The 21,919-nt window shown below is 32.4% G+C and overlaps 2 protein-coding genes and 1 long non-coding RNA gene across 7 annotated transcripts in view; 1 reads left to right on the top strand and 2 right to left on the bottom strand.

Moving 5' to 3' along the window:
* Positions 1-18,681, bottom strand: part of LOC105835564 (two pore potassium channel protein sup-9) — a 92,840-nt gene extending 74,159 nt beyond the window's left edge. For 3 of the 5 annotated variants that reach the window (XM_036283327.1, XM_036283329.1, XM_036283330.1), the window contains exon 1: positions 15,518-15,650. The gene's annotated coding sequence lies outside the window, so the exon portion shown is untranslated. The other 2 variants (XM_036283325.1, XM_036283326.1) reach the window with 2 other exon arrangements.
* LOC105835992 lies at positions 15,997-17,969 on the top strand. Its single transcript, XM_012679715.3, has 2 exons — positions 15,997-16,409; positions 17,086-17,969. Exons 1-2 carry the CDS (start codon positions 16,032-16,034, stop codon positions 17,104-17,106), a joined length of 399 nt encoding a protein of 132 aa, XP_012535169.1. The 5' UTR covers positions 15,997-16,031; the 3' UTR covers positions 17,107-17,969.
* A 1,352-nt stretch (positions 18,682-20,033) lies between the features above and the next one.
* On the bottom strand, positions 20,034-21,889 carry LOC114255733. Its single transcript, XR_003626922.2, has 2 exons — positions 20,733-21,889; positions 20,034-20,075 (listed from the first exon to the last, which is right to left on the bottom strand). It is a non-coding gene; the product is annotated as an uncharacterized LOC114255733 (long non-coding RNA).
* Between the last annotated feature and the right edge of the window lie 30 nt (positions 21,890-21,919).

Genomic DNA, 21,919 nt, shown 5'->3' with positions numbered 1-21,919 from the left:
ATAAGAGAAATATTGAATATAGAATATATTATACTAAGTACAGATAATACACGTTATAATTGGTAAAAGACGATTAATGAAATAGCTTAGTATCAGGAAATAGTATTAGAATGTATACATAATATATAGAGAATTAACACGAGAGAAACAAATTAAATCAAAATATCATGCCAAAAATATACATAAAGTTAAAAACAAAGATATATAAGTATAAAGAATCGAGTATTACAATAAAAAATAAAATCAGAAAATAAAAAGAAATTGATGTAGTCTCTCTCTCTCTCTCTCTCTCTCTCTCTCTCTTTTTTTTTTTTTTTTTTTTATAATCGTGTTAAAATGTTTAGGCAATGAAATAACGATAAGCGATAAAGTCGAGAATCTATAGGATTATCTGGAATTTAAGACAAATAAGTTAAACAACTTTGGCGTTACAGATAAAAACATAAGAACTCTTTTTTTTTATTAGATGCGATTAAGTATGAAACAAAGTTACGTCCACCTTGCCGTCGAGCCGCTCGTTCTTTCGCGCTCTCGAACTTCGGGTTTTATAAGCTTGAAATGGGAATTTATGCTGAAATAAGCTGCCATACGAAACGTACGTGTGATGTGTGTGCGCGTGTGTGTGTGTACGTGCGCGTGTATATGTAATTCAAATGTAATAACTTATACTTTCGTTTGTGCAACTTTGCTAACAGTGTTTTCCGGCGACGCTTCGAGAGACAAACTCGTTGACCTCCGCAATCCGCCTCTCGCCTCGACATTAAACGCGAACAAGAGTTCCATTTGTGCCATAGGAACTTCCTAATTGTCGAGATATAATCTACGTCGTCGGCGTATTTAGCGCAAGTTTATCGACCGGGACCAACTTCCCTGAGATACATCTGCCTTTTATCTGCCTTTGTTTAGCCGGCTTAACACGCGGTCTTTAGACAAAGTTACCGTCGAAAATGACGCTGTCGAAACTTTGTTGCAGTCCGTGAACTTCACGTTTTACGTAAACTATCAAACGATAAAATTCATTAACTTAGAGTTTTTTTTAGAGAAGACTGAATTAGAGGCCCTGGCTATAGAAATTCTAAACATTAAGAAACTCTAAATTGTAAACGTAACTGTAAATCCATAATAACACAATACAATTTTAATCTTTTAAATGTTTAGATGGTTTTTCGAAGAGTATTACATATTGATATTTAGAAACAATATTTCAAAAAAATAAAATATAAACTTTATATTAATTTATAATTACATTTTCTTAGTAATTATAAGAATTATATACGTCGTGTTAACTAAAAGTTAAAATCACGTGACTTCAGAGCTATTACCTTAATTAATAACAATTTATTTAAATTATAAAAATTTTCTGTGCTTGTAAAAATATCTCAGTCCATGATTTTTATTCTGCTTTATTTCATCGGTTACTGATAGACTCAATAATTCCAATTACCGTCTTACTCGGCGAGCGCCTATCATCACAACTTCAAATCAGGAAACTCCTTTCCTGATTTCCCGTTCACGCTGGCTATGATAATTGCCAACCGGATAACAGAAGCGATTCTCGGCAATCTTTCTTTTTTTTCTCTTCTTCAACAATTCTCCGCTAGAAAATTTATAACCCTCATAAAGTAAAATATGAGAAAAAATTCATATTAAATTTATTACATAGAGTTTATTTTGAGGCAATTTCTTTATAAATTTTATGTTCAAAAATTTCTTAATAAGAATTGAAATATTTTTATTCCGATTATATAAAATGCTATCTTCTTTACAATTTTTTTAATACAAATATTTGGGTGTTTTCATAAAAAAATAAATTAAAACATTTTCAAATAAGAAAGAAAAGTGTACACTGAAAAAAGTGTAAATATATTTTATTATGAAATATGTAGTTCTAAAAATACATGTCTATCAATGTTTCTTTTCTAAATATTGTTTCTAAATATCAATATGTAATTTTCTTTTTTTGGTATTTCTTCCTAAACCAATCTTAGCATCGTACTGCAGCATCAAGTTTCCATTGTCACATAATTCTTTTAAAACAATTATCACATGCAAACCTGCAGTTAATGGGTGCTATCTTTACCTGCGATATAGTTTACGATTGTAAAAAGTGGCCAGAGTAACAGACTAAAATACTAATTATAAACAGTAATTTAAACCTTGAATGAGGCTAATGTACAAAATATGATTTTTTAATAGGACATTGTGTAAAAAAAATTACTAATATTTATCTCATAATATACAAGATGGACTATTTAAAACGTTGCAAGCTATTATCCTTGAAACTATGTATCATAACAAAATTGTTCCAGATATTTATAGCTACATAGAATTATATAATTTTTTTACGTAACACAATTTTTCTAATTATTCTGCAAAAATATTAGAGTTATTAAAAAATCAATTTATAAAATACATTATGCTTTAAAATATTTTGACATAAATCACATGCTATTTATTTCATTATCAATTAATTTATTATTAGAATCGTTTTGGTGTATGTAACTGTAAGCGTCTCTTCTATTATAAACTTTCTGTTTCTATAATACACTAATATTATACCAAAGTTTAGATTTTCTCGATTTATCTAATCAAACAAAAGCAGCCTGTCAACTCTATTGGTATCCGCTACAACGTAAAGTTGAACCGTGAATTCGTTTTACAATGCTTTTATATAAAATTCTTTTCAGGGTGTATACCGAAAAAAAGAAAACGTGCCTCAAATATCCGCCCGAGAGACTTTAAGGGTATCTGCCCGTCCCTTCCGGGGTCACACGAATAGTAACGAGATATATTAAGGAGGGAGAAAAAAAACATTTCGTGCCAGCGAAGGTACGTATAGGGGAAAAAAAAGCGAGACACGTTCGATAGAAGCGTGCCCGTGCGTGACAATGCGTATCATGCCGGTCGGCGTGTCCACGGTGTGACGCACGCGTATGCAGATATCGAGAAACGATATCCAAAACCACCCCTCGGAGCAGCGGCTGAACGTTGATGACGTCACGAGAGACGCGCACGCGCGAATCTCAGTACATGTTGATCGTTACCACCTTCCGCAGTGAGACTGCTGAAGGTGCGTTCACACGCAAGATGCCATCGAGGATCGCTCGGAGACTACGGTATCTGGGATAATGCAGTGGCGCGAGCAGTGGGGGCAGAAAGGACCCCCAAGTCTTGATGGAGAGATGTAAACGCGTGGCCAAACTTATACAAGACTGGTTGTTAATTTACTAGGATTATAATTTCTCTTGCTAATTAGAAATTCGCACATGCTCGCGATTTTGTACGTAAGAGGTTGGACGCAAAGGTCGGGTGTAAAGCCGATACTAGCGTTAAGGTACACACACTACCGGTTAATTTATTAAAGCCACGGCCTTTTAGCTGTTGTAAACTTGCTTTCAACAACAGGTCTATATTGGAGTAGGAAAGTAGGAGAGAGAAGAAAGATGAATATTTAAACTCATGACCACGATTTTGCAAGTGTTTCAAGTTGCTTGATGATGATACGACGTAAAACGTTGGACGTTATGCAAGGCATTTACGACCATATCTCTTAGAAAGAACGGAAGAAATGTAGCAGGAAAGCGTAACTAAGTAATAAAATTGCTTTTAAAATTTACGTCAAGTGAAGGATAACGTCAGGGCGGAAATGGTTAAAATAAAAGATAATGCTCACGCCGTGCCTAGACGTTTACATGTTTACGGCGTTTGCGATTAATAATGGTGATGCAACAAAAATGGAAAATCAAATCGCTACAGACTATATAGGGCGAATAATTCTTCTAAAGTTTCAGTTTCTAAATAACTCAAACAATCGCCATTCCCTGATTATTTTCGATTGCGCTTAAAAATAAGTTACATGCTTTTCTGATGCTTTAATATTTAAGGAATACGGGTCAACAATTTTAGAGGACGTATTTCGAAAAATCCAAAAAACCAATCTTTTTAGGAAAAAGATTATAATTACAAAAAGATGGAACCGATATAATTCTGTTTCGTACAATTAATTTTTATGTATTTATACAACTAATGTAATTAATACACATAATTAAAATTTATTTATTTTCCTTTTAATTATATTATCATTTTCAAATATTATTTCAATAAATTAAGTTGTGCATAGCAATAACTAATATAAGAAAAAATTGTAAGACATTTTAATAATTTATCCCACCTTATTATTTAAAGAAGACGGGAGCTTATAAATGTCACCTAGAGTTTCATTATTTAAGCTAAACTGCACTTGCAGCTCGAAGATATTGATTACAAGTTTATTTATTATCAGTACTATCAACTAATAGTAGCACCCTTTAATAGCAATACCTTACTATTATTACGCGAGATGTGGAATAACATTTACTATTCAAATGATAAATATATACTATTATTATATATAAAATGTAGTAATATCTGTTATTCAAATGATAAACATATATTATTATTATATGAGATATAAAATAATATCTATTACTTAAATGATAAACATACACTGGGATGCATGCATATCATCGTTCTGAATGTTAAAAATGCTAATTGTCCGATATCGCGCGTCGGGAAACGACACATTTCGCCGAATTGACACTTAGCCGGACGCTTAAGGGGATCCTAAAGAACAACGCGGATCAGATCGCTCGTTTGGAAATTTCCGCGGAAAATTTTGCTGGGTCCCAGCGAGTAACTTACTGACGCTCGGCTGAATTCCGATTTTGCACGAGGTAGACAAGGGTGCCGTTGATGCAGTTAAATTTGCATCCCGTATACATTATGTAAATCATTGGTCGCTCGAAAGCGGACTATCTTAGAGGGGGGAGGGGGAGATCGTGTTTCGCCTTCCTCGGTTTAATCTCGAGCCTCACGATTCTTCCGATTGACCGAAACGAACGTGAGCACCTTAAACGCGCCGAGTCATCAGGTCTCTTACTGACTAAGATCGGCCCGAGAGCGACCGCTAATCTAAGAGCACTTTTCTGCCTCGCTGATGACGTCGGGCATAACGGACTGTTGCAGCAGTAACGATTAATTGGATGTCAATATTCGCTATCGGTATGTTTGCCGCCGAGCTTTCCGATCCGGACGCAAATAACGTCGCGCGCGGAGAACGAGTTATATTAAAATCTATTTACGTATTCGAGGTAAATACACGTTTTATTTAAGTTAATTCACATTCTAGGTACGCAAATCGATATTATCGATACAGTGCTGCGTAAAAAAAGTCGATATTTCGCAGTTGACGAACGCAATTGCGCACGACGGTCACCGTCCTACTTGCTCGAACAATCGCGTGCCGAGCGGAACATCTGTAACGCGAAAGGGCTAAACTTCTCCAGGAGCAATGAAACCGTGACGTTTACCCGATTCGCCGTTTGTCCCGCTAAATGACGACGGTTAGTTTAGTCGAGTTGAGTCACCGAGCAGGAGACAAGGAAAAGTATAAATGGAAAAGATGTTCAGCCGGGACGCGGGAAGAGAATTGTTCTTGTCGATGGTAATGGCTCGCAATTTGTCAAGAATTATCGGACCACTGACTAACCTGAATTTTAGTTCCAACCATTTTGTATGAATTGATAATCCCGGTATAGATCATATCGAAATTGGAAATTCTATTTCTCGAACTGTCGTAATAATGATATATCTGTAACGAGCAATATTTTTTTCTTTCTCGAGAGAGCGAATATAACTTCACCATCTGTCTTACTTCGAGAAACAAGCGGCAAGTAATCCAGTCAGAAAACAAGAGGAAATTGGCACTTTAAAGCTCGTGCCTTGCTCAAAGAAAACAAGCGCGCGCTATTCTTAAGAGAACAATCTTCCGAAAAAGCTGATTATATCAAGTAATATATCTTATTTGCATATAACAAATTTGCCTTTAAAATTTTTGATGACTATACTAATAATTATAAACTAAATTAAAAATATATGCGAATGTATGCTAAACACAATTACATCATTAGTGTAAAACCCGATCTTTGTTTTGAAATGGAAAACCGAATAAAATCTTATATATATATATATATATATATATATATATATATATATATATAATATGTCAGTTTATAAATCTCATTAAATGAATTTTAATGTATATAAATAGCTTACTGTTATTGTTTATTAATAATCAATTTCAAATGTCACTTAATATCGTTGATAAGGAATTCAACTAAAATGTAAAATAACGGATCCTTTTAAATACATAATTTTTTAATATTTATTATTAAGTTATTTTTTAATTCATCTGCAAATCATCAGAAACTTTTTTTAATTGTAGTATTGAATTTAGTTATGTGTTTCATTTGACAGTAAAATTTTTATGAATATCACAATAAAGATTCAATATTTATTAAATTGGGATCAGACTCAACAGACTTTACCGAATACGTTTTTAAATATTGATTTCTTGCCGAATGTAATATCTATTTTCCCTGCTAAAAATAAAAAAGTAATTTTGATCTTTACCTTTTCAATTTCCAATATTTAAATTTCAATAATTAAACTATATAATCGATATTTCTGCTAGAATCTAGAATCAACTTAAAGAATCGATATTTATTATCTATTTATCTCTTTAAAACTTAAGAATTCCTAAAAGTCTTTAATTATCAATTAATTAATTAATTCCAGAAATATTAATCCTTCGGAATATTTTTTTATTTCGTAGAGCACTCGATAGCAAACTGTATATATTGAAATGATATTAAGATAAAAGCATATATACATAAGAAAAATGATTTGTTGTCTGTTAACACGATAACTTTTCTGCCTTCCATGAACAGATCACGTTTGATTTATCATATTGGCATACATGCAACGATATAGATTTATCTCTTATTCTTCGAGAAGATTTCCGCGCACCCTCACTGTTCTTCAGATCGTAAAGCTTTATATCTAATCGCCTGCGGAAAATTCTGACAAAGGATATAACTTTCATCAGCTAACATCGACAGATCTTATAGCAGATTGGGTCCCACATAACAAAATTGGGTTATTACACAATGTAACTCTGTATATAAGAATTAACAGCAAAATAATTTTTGATGTGTTTACATACTTTACGAGACATTTTCAAGAATTCGAGCAATATATTCTTAACAATAGTTGAAAAGATATCTGTTAACCTTTTATCATGCCTCACCTCGCATTTTCTTAAATAATTATATCCGCGTCACTCAAGTTTACAGAATTAGAAGGAATATCCTCGCGCGCTTTAATGTAAATTAACATATAAAATCAAGGTCTCTTGATCATCATAATAAAAAAGACAAAACTTTATTTCATTATATTTAATGAATAGACAAAAGGAAGAAAAATAAGAAAAAGAATATAAAAGATTAAAACTCTGAAACTACTACACCAAAGTGAATTACGACGTCAAAAGCGAGAAAGCACAATATTCTCTTGCAATATATGTCAAATAGAATATTTTTCTTTTCATCATTTACCGTTCATTAAAACATGTCATGAAATATGTCATAAACTTCTATATTTTGATTCTTCACCTCGAGTAAATAGACAAATACTTATTTTGCATGTTTTCCTAGTTTCCAACCAAAATAAAATTTTATAGTTCATTAATTCGCAAATACGATTTGCAGAAAAAAAGCAGGATTTGTGATTTTTCGACTCTGACGTCATAATCCGATATATGTAGTTCCGCAGGTTGGGTCCAGAGTTTTAATCGAAGCACATCAAAGATAGATTTCATTACCTAATGTAAACTCAGGTCTCTTCTTGCACACCCTTTCGCTACCCAGGCATTATATTAAATTTCATTTCGCCATTTTTATCAGATCGAATCACCGCTATTACTGGCAAGCTTCCAAGTCTCTCGACCACAGCAAATCATCTTTTCACATGGAATAGAAAAGTCAGAAAACGAAAGGATACTCAGAATTCTTCCGATAACACCGATGGAAAAATTTATAGCTAGATACCGATGTAACTTATGTTATCATGGATTTTGAAATCTTTTATTTTATTATAATAAAATTAAAATATATATCTCAGAATACACGTATAAACTTCAAATATCACAAAATAACGAATAATATAAACGATCTGCAGAATATGCATATATATATTTGTAAGATATTATGTAGGCACTTTTGAAATATTACATACAAATTGAAGAAAAAAAAAATGCGTCGCTTTCATTCCCTATTCCAAAGCTATTTCGGTTATATGTAGCCTGCCTTAAGTAGGTAGGTAGAAAACGGGAATAGTATGATGTTAAAAGGAAGAATGAACTTTGCATCATAATGGCGAACAGCGGAGAACAATTTCTTTTGCATCGATCTATACGTGAGTTGCGACGTCAAGCGCATACTACAAGAGAATGCACTCAGAAAGTAAGTGGTTGGAAAATCATTCGACATAAAGTTGGTGTAAACTATTTAATGCTATAATGTAAACATTTCCACAATTGTTTTCACAAAATGATAAATATCTTTAAATTACAGCAAATCTAATGTATTTTATCGTATTGTTCGTATCAGTTATAAAATTTAGATTTTTGTAATTATATTAGCATTTTTACACTTTATAAAAAATAACAATCAGATTTAAATACTCTCTTGTGGAAAGAGAATATACATTATTAAGTAATAATTTTATTTTTATTTCATAAATCAACAAAGCAATGTTAATTATTATACTTTAATTTTCTATCTGTCGATCTATATATCAATTAAAAATCCTTATTTTCAAATTTCTCGAATATTAAATTCTTTTTCTTTAAAATAAATGTGCTAAAAGTACACCTTAGTTTCAAAAGCAAACGTTAGTGAGAAAATAGACATCTAAGAATGTAAGCCTATAATTTCACGGTAAAAATTACATCAAGTAGAAAAGGCTTTGTTCAAATGATCGATTAATGTGCGAATTTACTAATTTCTATTTCGTGTGCTACTTCTAAGACCGTCGATACTTCACTCGTTTATTTGCTTTTCTACATTGATTCGTTGACGTTTTTTTAAATCAAATTTCACTATTTATTTAATTTTTATATACAAGTAAAAAAATAAGATTTTTTCACGTTTCAGGTTTCTCGTTTTCAGGTTTCGATATCGCTATCGTTAGCGAATCGCAAAAAGTTTCACGCCACTTTATACCTCGGCCTATCATAAAACAAGTAAAATCCGTGAGCTCAATAACCGAGTAAATAAAGCAAATAAAGATAAATCTGTTCATGCATCTACCAATTTACTTGAGACATTAAAAATGTGTATATTAAAAAACTAATAATTTATTCTTTTCTCGCAAAAAAAAACTTGCGTAAGTAAATGCAAATATCTTTCATTCATTTTACTCTAGTTACACTCAAAATTATTATAATTTCAATAATATGAATTCGCAGTAATTGTTTTCTACGCGGATATTCGATAAAATGTACTAACACATCGCGCAATCAAAATTAGCCAGAACAAAAATAACCACAACTTCTCATTATTCAATGCTGCAATACCGCAACAACAAGCAAATTCTCTGCTCATCAGCATCAAAGCTGATTCCGCAATATTGCCTACCGCAATAATTTATCAAGCGATTACATTACACTACGCGTTTATCTATCTTTATTATACCCATCATGCAATATCCTAGAACGACCGTACTATCTTTAATAAACCCTTTACAACAATTACGCACAAATTATTTAATCAAAATTAACAGTTAACGGATCAACGATATGTAATGGATTCATGTAACAGCACACGAAATATTTTAAAAGAACGTAATTTAAATAATTATATAGAAATATAATTTATGTGTATATATAAACAGGTCTTAAACAAAGATAAGAAATATGGTTCTCGTACTCTAAAAAATCGATTGCAAAATATGATTCTCTGTTAAAAAATCAATTTTTATTTGTCGTAAAAGATTTATATGTTATCTACATAAAAAGATACATAATAATAATAATAATAATGTCGGGTAATAATAATAATCCCTATGGCATTCAGACCGAGTTCATTGTGCCTCAAAAAGATACGTAACTATTTTAATTTAATAAATAACACCATGCGACAGCATTTTTCAAACACGAAAAACTCAATAAGTCTGGGGAAGTAAAGTAAAATTAAAATCTAATATAAAAATGCATTTTATTCAGCGAGATCAAATATTGATGTTTTTTTATACACATTTAAAGTTTAAAAATAGCATAACAAAATAGTGGAAAAATACATTTTTAGTAAAATTTTTATGCCATTTTCAGTCTTCCTACAATTTTTTAATAAGTGTTAATTAAAAAATATATAATAACACACACATACACACACACATTTAGACACAAATTTATTATTGTGTGTGTATATAAACAAACATTAAAATTTGGAGAGTTTTCAACCAAAAATAAATTTTTTTCATCATTTAGCTCTGCTCCAATCACTATAATTTTGTCATTTTTAAATTGCAATCAATTTTACAAAAAGTACATAATTTTCTGACAATTGCAAAATTTTATTTGTATAGCAATGATTACTCTAAACTTCAAATGTATAAAATTATTTGAAATGATGCTATAAGATGAAATACATTATCTCTACTTTCACAAATATATCAACTTCTTATGCATAAAAAGATGTCATTTTTGTTACACAGTGTAATTGCACAGTGTAATCCATATCATGAAAAAATCATACTACTTTTAAAATAATTTTTATCATATTAAACAATTTTCTACTTTGCTATTATTTCAATATTAAAACTATTTAATGATATATACATAATTAAAAAAATGTTAATAAATAACAAAAATAAGTTGTGACTTTATGTAATTAAACGAATATTAATTATAAAGTTATCCCTCTATATACAACTATAATAATAAATTCAGTACCTTAATATATAATATTATGTCTTGAACTTTTTATTGCGTGTACAAGGACGGCAAACAGAGAAGTGGAGAGTACGCAAAACGATTTCTTTGACATCCGGTATAAATAATTAGATCTAAAATTCCCTTCTTATAAAATAAATAATATTAGAAACTATTAAAATCGAGTGCAGAACCAATTTCCAATATAATCTTTCAAGTGTTTCAATGTATAGAATTGCGCAAGAATATTCCATTCCCTTCGGGCATGATTATAAATATACTGCAAAGATTTTTTGCTAATAATAATTAACGAATAAAATTGCAAAAATAAGAAAAAAAAATAAAAAAGATCACCGCAAATAAACTTGGTCAAATGCACAAGAACGAGAAGAGGACAAAATGCAAGATGAAGATATAAAAATAATATTAAACAATTAAAGTATTTCTCGGGTCCGAAAAAATTTTGGCAACATTCAAAAATAGAAATAATTTGTTATTTGACAAGCTATAGCTATATGCTATATATAAGAGATATTTTTTCTATAATTAAAATGTTTAGACAACAGATGGCTCGTTGATAACTATCTCTAAAGAGTTAAAAGATTAATTTTATCTTTTGGATACACATACGATAAAAGACAGAAGGCATTGTTGCGATTCTGTAACGTTAGACTTAAAAAGTTAAAGTTGTTAACAAGTTTTACAACAATATACATATAAATATTATTATCCTATCAAATTTCAACCTAAAAAACGGTATACTATATTATATTAAAAACCAAAATAAACAAAAAATGCAGAAACGCTTCAATATAAATGAGATAAATGTTAATAATGTTAGTGTTATTTCATATTAAAAATAAAAAAAATATCGATAAAAATATCGAGAAGAAAAACAGTCACAATTTATAATTTACACCTCACTATACTAAAAAGTAAAATTCGTCTATACAGCTGATATAAAATACATTTATCTATTTATCTATTACGTTTGAGTTTATTATCATCACGCTTTATTTAGCATACGCTACAGATGAGAAGAGAGAAAGAGAGAGAGAGAGAGAGAGAGAGAGAGAGAGAGAGAGAGAGAGAGAGAGAATAGTTGAAACGGGAGCGTCACGTGCGCGTACACAGAGCTTCGTAATGTGAGCTTAAATTCCGGCAGAGCGAATCCGTGATGGGATTCCGGTTTTGGAGCAGCAACGTATGCTTGACATATCAACATCGGTAACAAGGCACCGAACTGAGGGTGACGATAACGCGGTTAAAGGACGAGAGCAAGAGCTGATTTAGGATTGTCGCGAATACAACCAAATATCGCGTTTAACCGGCATTCAACTCCCGAGACGATGAATTAACTGTGCCGCAGGTTGCGGCTGGGAAATCGTTCCGCGGTGCCGCGTTCCGGAAAAGTACCGACGGCGATACGGCTATGCAATTTTCCGTTGCAACGTCGGACGGACGCGGGGACGCCGTCTGGACGCCCCCGTAATCATCCCACCTCCGACCGCCCCGGCTTCTATGCTTTTTCGCGGCGAGTCTCACGCATGGATGCGCGCGAATGCACAACGTGCAGTTTAGTTCGAGAAATCATAAATCGCGCAATATGAGAGAGCTCTACCGCGGGGATAACTGTATGCGGGATTTTCCGGAAATATCGTGTACGATGGAGATGCAAGATTTTTATACCGTAATTTCCGTGAGTTCGGTGCCCCATTCGAATTTGATTTGAAATTTAATTGGAGAGCTGTAGTAATCTTGAAAATTACGGGATAAGCTTCAACATAAACTAATGAAATAAACGCAAACTGTACGCAAATGTACGTTAATGTTCCGAATTTGTTTTATAGATACCGGGTTAATTCGAGATCAATCCAAGTCAAGTAACGTTGAAAATCAGACGTATCTATTATGACAAGTGAAAATCTGAGTTTCAATTTCAGGGAAATTCAATTTATGGTGATATTATCTCAATAAACGCAATTTACTTTCGATTAGCTTTCGTAGTCGAATAACGCGGATTAAAATCGGCCAATCTGGAAGCGACGAGGAATATCATAAAATCTGAACAAAATGGCGAAGCTGGTTAAAACAAAATTACCGTCATTTCACTATGTGATTTTGCTGCAGCAAATCTGAATTTTTTTATTTAACGCTGCACAATGATAAAAGAACTCTAAAGACGCGAGCGTCGCGCACACATTGCCCTATAGAAATAATAATAACCTATAACCGCACGGAATTTAATATAGGAAGCAAAAATTGAATTGCACCTCCTATCTATTGCGGAATCTCTATCATGCTTCGATATCTTTTGAGGCATCTAACTCATCTAAATCGCCAAACTAATAAACAATGGTATAACAAATCAAAAATATCAAGCAAAGTATTTAAAACAAATAAAAATTATCGAATCATTGAATATATCATATACGTATTCTAACAATATGTATGAGATATTATTAAATTTAATTTTTTATCGAATCTTAAATTATTAAATTTATAAAGTACAAATATCATTTCAAATTAAATTTAAATCTGTCATGGTTTTATTTCTTTATGCTATCGTCTCAATCTAATTCTAAAATTTAACAAAATTAAAATTGGAAAAAATAATTAAAAAATTTACATATTTAATAGCTGTTCCAAAGCCATTTGATATACAGATATCGTTTTATAAAAATTATTCTTCATTCTAATAACAATTCTAATAAAACTAGTAACTAATTACAAAAAATATATAATTTAAAAAATATATAATAACATAAAACTCATATTCGTTATTTGTATGTTTGTCTTTTTAAAGCTACATTATAATAATTAAAAACAGTATACATAATTTTATTTGAAAATCTTAACGGAAAACCTTGAATCTCACTCTTTGCAATGCCTCACCAATAAAACAGACACATATATTATGTGATGTTTCCCTTGAAACCTTCAACTTTGCATAACGTATTTGCATGAATTGATTAAAATGGAAAATTCTGTATAATGGACCGAATATAAATAAAGGAATTTCTTTTTGCAAAAATAGCGCCTATGCTTCAGATCTTTAACTTTTCAATGTACTGGCGTTTCCAAATAATCAGCCCCCCCCCCCCCCCACACACACACACACACACATTTAAAAAAAAAAAGATACTGCGAATAAATATTTCTCAACTCAATTTCCTCCGTGCGGTACTATCAGACAATGTGTTTACCACGTAATAGAGACAAGAACGTCAGATTCGCAAAAGAGATTATACTCGAGAGGATATCGATCGGCGTCACGTGTGATCTTCGCCTACACGCCACGTTTACACCGAGGTATTCTCGTTTATTGAGTCTCTCGGCCCTTTTCTCTCTCAGCCCTACCAACAACCCTCTCGTCAAGATAAATAAGTTCTTTTCTCATAAATAATACGGTAACGAAGCACTCTTTCTTTTTTTATCGTTGCTCCGCGCGACAGAGGCTGACGGTAAAGGTGAAATTCGCTGACTATGCGGGTGCCAGTCGTAAATTTTATCCGCGAAATTAAACATTTTCTTAGGCCGCGGGATATATAGGAAGACGTATAGTTAGGCATTTATATTTCACTCAGAAATGCCCACCACGCTACTTTTGTTTCGATCGTGCATCAGAGGAAGAACTCTACGACCGCTTTTTATTGACTCACATTTAGAAGTCAAAAGCTGCGACGTACACGAATTCTTACGGAAGAATAATAGTTTTAAAAAAATTATCCTTTTTACTTTTGCAACGGATATTGTGCACCGTTGCGCCAGCAGTTTTGTAATCTGACATACATTTTTCGAATAAGAAGAGAACCAAAGAATATCTAACCCTCACAAATGTTAAAAATTATGTTCAATTAAAAAAAAAGTACTGTATATGCGTAACAGTTTGGCAACTTAATTTCTTCGATAATTGTAATTTTCTCGATAATTAAATAACGTTTAAATAACGTTTTTACAATAGAGGTTAACTAACGCGAGTTACGCAATATCATGTATTGTTGAGAAAGTTATTCATAATGAAATTCGTGGATAAATTCCATCCAGGCATTGTTCGCGATAATTGATATTTTTTCGTATTCGAATGTGTACGTCAACGTGATGATTTAGTTGTACGAAATTTCTCGTTTCGCCAAGCCTATCACTTCAATCTCAAAATCAACGCTTATAAATAAAAGATCTTACAATTGGTAAAAGGATGTAATATCATTTCCTCGTCACATGGCGGGTACGTCACGAAATAGCCGATCTTTTAAGAATTAATGGCTTATAAATCCCTACCGCGTGAAAGCGAAGCTCGTTTAGACAGTTTGTTAGCGGAGTCAATGGTTGTTAAAACTGGAGCTTAGAGTCATCAGTGGTAAGAGCACGCGTCGCGTCAGACGCGCACGCGACAGGACGCACCGCACCGCGCGGCGCGGTACGGCGCGGCGTCGCGACGCGACGCGACGCGATGTGCCGCGTTGCGCCGGTCTAACCGACGGATGATCGTCCTTCCGTGAGCGTCACGAATCGGAGCCGATTTGACACGCGAAGCTGCAAGCTACCTCACCAATCGTGCCGGTTAGCCGCGACCGAACAAAAGGAGGCTGGATTGAACGAGACTCCGGCGACCGTTTCGAAGCGGCCCGCGGCGAAAGAGGAAATAAAACGAAACGGGAAGGAGAGAAGAAAATAATTATGCGTAAGACGAGACTTTTTTCTTACCTTTCCACGTCACGGCGAGATACACGCGAAATCCGTCCACGCCATTTCTTTCTCTCTCTCTCTCTCTCTTTCTCTCTTCCCCTCTCTCTTTCTCTCTCCCCCTCTCTCTCTCTCTCTTTCTCTCTCTCTCTCTCTCTCTCTCGAGCACACCACCGCACTGCACCATACACAGAGCACTACTTGAGCAACACCTTTCTCCGCCGGTTGGTCGCTCTCTATCTTGTTCTATATCCCTTGTTCCTTCCGTTCACCTTTCTCCCCTTTTCTATCTTGGTCCACCTGTCCGTTTCTCTCCCTCTCTCTCTCTCTCTCTCCCTCTTTCTACCTCAGTCTATCTCTATTTATCTGTCTCTCTGTCTCTCTCTCTCTCTCCACCCCTCCTCCTCGGTCACGCCGGCAGGAGAAATCCTTCGTCGTCGGCCTCCCTTTTCTACAGCACCTTCTCCTTGTTCTCGGAGGGGGCGACGATCGAGCCGTGTCAACGAGCGCGACGCCGCGACCGGGGACGACGACGATGACGGGGATGACGGCAGCGGCGACGGCGGCGGCAACAACGGCGTCGTCGCCGACAACGAGGACGACGCGAGACGTGATTAGGAGGAAGAGGAAGAAGAAAAGGAAGCGCCTCCCTGCGGCACGCGCGCGCGCGAGAGAGAGAGACGATCCAGCATCCAGCTACGCCCGTGACAGCGTCTGGGCAACTACTGAGGAGAGGATCTGCGCGGTTCCGGCGCAAGCTTTCGTTCCCGTTTTGACCAGACACGGCGCCACCGTGGACCAACCCTTCTCGACGAGGGAGAGAAAACGAGGATTCCGGGGTGACACAGCGGGCCACGAGGATAAAGACACGCGCGCGCGGTGCGGTTACTCTACTCCGTTACACGCGAGAGAGGTGATTCCAATGATATTACGATATTAGAAAATATAGATATATCCTTCCCTTCCCCTTTTTTCCTTCTCTCACTATCGTATCCTCACATCGGTACTTACTTCCCGACACTACAGGTGATATCGATATTTTATGGGAACATTGTGCTATCAACATTCCGCGTCAAGGCTATCTTTTCTTATTGTTTCTAGTCCTTTCGGAACGACAAGTCACTCCTCCGTGAACCGTTCATTTGTAGTGTGACTTCCTTCATCGCGAATTACATACTTTCGACGTAATAAATAATTTAACAGCGTTATTTTATATTTTTGTCGTCGGAAGACATTTTTCCACAATTCGAGTTAATATTTATGACAACATTGCGCAATTTTTTCATGTTCAAACGAGTAAATATAAGATAGATGATTCCTTTTGGATTTTTAAATAAGCGTCTCTATAGTTTTTATATAATTACCTAATTTTACATCCATGTTTTGCGTCATATAAAATAAAGAAAATTTTATTATTGATGTTCTATAAAAGCAAACTTATTTATTTGTTTCAATTTCGGCTCGACTGTCTCGAATAGAATTCGTGAATTTAATTTTCGCATTCCCATTTCTCCTCGCAAGGAAACTACATAGATATCGTAGATGCATCTTTCCGAAATAATTCGATACATCGTGATACTGTGTTACAGGATAAACTTGAGCTGCCCTGAAAGCTAGCGTAGGAAGGCGGCCACAGATTGCATTTGCGCATTGAAATTTAAATTTATCGTGGTCGTGTAAACTGCACGACGGTAAGTGCAACGAAATGCAGCAACACTCAGCTTAAAATTTCATTTAATTAAAGTTCGTCGAAAACAGTTTTCGTCGCGCTTCTGGATGCGACGTCGATCGGGGCCACGAAGATTACACGGCAGGTGAGTTAAACGCGGCATCTTGCCGAGATGAGTTTCGCACGGTCGATACTACGTTACAATATCCGAGGCGACGTACTAACGGACCACCGATATTGATATCCTATGTCGTTAAAAAGGCGAGGTCGCCCTTTACCCATCGCGGCACGATCGTCAGTAAATTCGACGAGCTACGTGACGGGGCCTCGTTGCAATTTACGGTTGAGAATCAAAGACGAACAGACGATATTTTCGCGGAACGACATCGTGATCGGAATCACGAACCAATCCGAAAATTTTCCGCTTTCCTATATAACGACAACATAAATTTACATCTGACGTAATAATTTCAAGAATAAGAGTCGCGACTACATATTGTAAACAGCCTTATTTCATTCTCTGATATAAAGAATAGTGTATCCATACACATATCTATATTACACATATAAACATATATACACATGATTTTTTAAATATATACGTAAAAAATTTCATGTAAATCATTATAGAATAAAAAATCAGTTTGTAAAAGAATGCCGATTAAAAATCAGTGTGATTATATTTTGAGTTCAAATAATTAGCATCAGATTTCTGTTGATACTTAGTTTTGTAAAATAAACAAAAGATTAACAGATACATCGCAATAAAATGCAACCTATTAAAAGTATAACTAAAAGAAAACAGGCTAATCGTGAAATTAATTGAAATGTAGCACTCACATTTTGCGATGTCCCGCAATGTCCATCGATGCATTTTCCGCTGCAATTAAATCAGCAAGTACACAGGAAATGGTCCAGTAGTAGTGTAGTAATAGTTACAGTAGTAGTAGTGGTGGTCATCTCCTACGTTGATTGCACTTCATTTCACTTTACATAATACACTCGCGACACAAAATTCGTGCAACTTTAATTAATTTATAATTTAATAGTTAATTAAATCCATAAAACAAAGTTCATAAATGTTATAAAGAGTTCTATATGTCCATTGCACTTCACTTTATATCACTTTATATACAATGTACTCGCGACGCAAAATCCACACAATTTAATATGAAAATTTTATTTAGAAAAATTATATGTAACAAAATAGAATGTATAAATTTTTTGCCCCACATTACCTTCGCAAATATCGTTTCGTAATATCTTTAAAAAAACCGTTCTTGAAATATGTTGCGTCTCATCATCTCATCTCATAATACTCTTTCAAAACTCAATTTCATCCAATTTTTTGTGAATATTTGACAAAAATTGCAACATCGATTCAAAATTTATATATCAACAAAATCGTTACAATATCTAAAAACTGCAAAATAAGTAGTTTGCAAACAAAAATACAAAATTTCTGACGTTATTACAAAGTTTTTATAAAAAAACTTGATTTCTTATATGTGTAAAACATTCTATTTATTTATATTAAAATTGTAGACAGAATTATTATATAAGATTTATATGAAACTGAAATATTTAATTAATGTAAAACATATAAAACAAAATATAATACAAAAATTAAATTATTAGAATTAAACCGTAATTAATAAAAAAAATTTCAGCGTGCCTATTATTGTGGTATGATTATTTATTACGTGGCATAACGAGAGCGTTATGTATAATACATTCGACCTCTGTGACTTTAACCAAACACGCACTTGCACTTTAAGAATAGTTTTTTGTCGCAAACTAAATTGAAATGAACAGACGAGATAATTACGTAACATATATGTGCCCTTTTCTTCCACATCGCGCGACGCAGCGATAAAGTTCAGAATATATAATAAATTTATCAACAAATATAAAATATATAGGTTTGTTATAGAGATTTATTTAATATAACTTTTCACATGCGTGGCATACATGTTATTAAAATAAATCGATTATGGCCCGTTTCTACCAACATAGATTAACTTTAATCTCGGTTTAATTTACTTGTTATCTTATTCTAGCTCCAAAAATGAGAGAGATAAAGAGTAAGTTAATCCAAGATTAAAATTAATCTACGTTGGTAGAAATAGGCCTATATGATATTATCTCACGAGAATTACCTCACTAGAGAATATTTCCTCGAAATACAAAATTGCACTTTATCTTTTTCTCACTAAAGAATGTTAGGAAAGACGAGATAGCGACGCCATGTTGCGCGCTCTATGAAGTTCTGTGACGTCATTTCAACATCAAGGATACTAATGGCGGCACATTTAAATTTATTACAATAATGATATCATCAATTACATAATAGTACGATCCGATACGACTGTTTTAATTTTATCAGAAATTAAAATCAAATATTATTTATATATATAAATAATAAAAATTTCCAAGATCTGTAAACTAAATAGACGATCTTAATCTCCATGTTTATATAAAATTTTGTTTTATATATTACAATATTATATATATCTCAATAATTTATTTAAATATCGACACGTCGATATATATGCCACAAAAATATAAAATATTTATATAAATTTTCCAATAATTATGAATTCCAGGACTAGAATATTTAGTAAATGAATTTAGTGTTAATTATTCAATTAATAAGATTAGCTTTGTTTTTTTAATCAATCGGGATAATTAAAAAATATTGTTGAAGATAGAAAATAAATAATATATATGTACATACTTACCATAATTTTAATATTTTTGCAAATACAATGCATCGATTCTGTTCATATTTATTCCTATTTATAAGAAAAAATGCAAAATTATATTTATATTTTCATAAATAGTTTTATAAATATAAAACACTTAAAATTTAAAAAATTAGTTGATTCTGCATTTAATAAAGTACCGCTTCTGAAAACAATTTTTGTGTAAGCAAAAAATCTTTGTAAACGTACAGCATTACATTAACAAAAATACAATATGTATATCATATGAGATCGTTTTATAACTATATATAAAATATATCGCGATATATTATTACATCGTGGTTTTCAAGCATAAACAATTTCAACATTATTGCAATTATACATATGGATAATTTACTCAACATTTGTCAAAATTTTCAAATTAATTCAAATTGTATTTTTAAATTCTAGAACGCACAAAAAATGAAATAAAAACAAATTTTTAAGAATATCTTGACTTTATATTTTAACTTTCGTGGAATTTGAAAGTCTTACTTATCATTTGAATTTCACAAATAAAATGACACAACTAAACTTAAGCAATATTTTTTGTTGGAATTAAACTTCATTAATAAATTCATAAAATAAACTACATTTTATACGATACATATTAATGTTATAATGATTTAGGGCAGATTATTCCAATTTCTTGGTAAACTTACCTGTCAGATAAGCATGTATCTATCTTCATTTTTTTTCTAAATAATGACAGACACATATTTACCTAATAGGTAAGTTTATCAAAAAGTTGAGCAATCGGCCCTTAGCGATCTCATATGAAATTTAATAATTTATTATTGTTAGTTCTACATTACATACGAACCTTTTTCCTTAAAGATGCAACCATTCGAGATATCTTGTCACACATTTAATTGTAAGATAATCGTGTTTCACGCATGCGATAAATTCAAAGTATTCGCTATTTTAGAATGATATAATAATGTCATCAAATATGATTACACGAAAGATTCTTGTATACCTATGTTTACTTTTCATACTGTATGAAACAATACATGTGCATATCTCAAGATTCGAAATCTTTCATGTCTTTTTGGAATGTTTCCTATATCCTTAAATATAAATATAAACATCAAAAATTATATGTTGAGAGTACGATGTTCCCTTTCATTTTATTACCATTATAACCGTTTATTTATTAATTTCAGTCACATAGGATGTTGTGTAAATTATCAATAATTTGATGATCTTACAATTATTGTTTTAGTTGTTCGTAAATGTGAATTTACCATGGTAATAAATTTTTATTGGCTAAATAATCATGTTCGGAAAAGTGATATGAAATGGACACACACAAATATTGAATTATGAAATGCATCGTTGAAATATGTAAAAAATATAAAAAACACGCTAATATATACTATTAGTTGCTATATAGCGTTCCCGAAATATAATACATTGCCAAATATTTCGAGTTTATAATTGTCTTTTACTCATCCTTAAAACAAAAGAATATATTTATATAATAAAACAAACTTTGGCGATAGTTCAGGAAGTAAAAAAACACATACAAAGAAACAAAATACCAGTCAAATATTAGTAAAATATGTTATACCCACTTATACTAACTTATGCGCTTTAGAATTTTTCATATAAAAATAGGTATAAATAAAAACCCTTAATTTGTTTAATTAGTGTTTATTACCACTGCATTTGCATTCATATATTCTTTCAAAAATTTGAAATTCATTATAAAAATACAATTTTTTATCTATACTTTCTCTATATTTTTTCACTTTTTAATATTAAATGTCCTTTTATCACTAAATCAATATTTTGAAATAAAGTTTACATAGAATTAATTATAAAAAATTTGCATAGTTAAAGTTTAATTTAAAATGAAGAATCTGTGGCGTGTTATTACGAAAATGCAGTAATAATAAGATACATTATAAACTAAAAAAAGTTTTAATAGAAAACACTAATAAGAAAATATAAGCAAAGAGGAACATTGCTAAATAATTGATAACAAAAATGACAACAAAAAATATA

This window comes from Monomorium pharaonis, chromosome 2 (genome assembly GCF_013373865.1).
Source record: "Monomorium pharaonis isolate MP-MQ-018 chromosome 2, ASM1337386v2, whole genome shotgun sequence".
NCBI lineage: Eukaryota > Metazoa > Arthropoda > Insecta > Hymenoptera > Formicidae > Monomorium > Monomorium pharaonis.
This window is presented reverse-complemented; position numbering and strand designations above follow the sequence as displayed.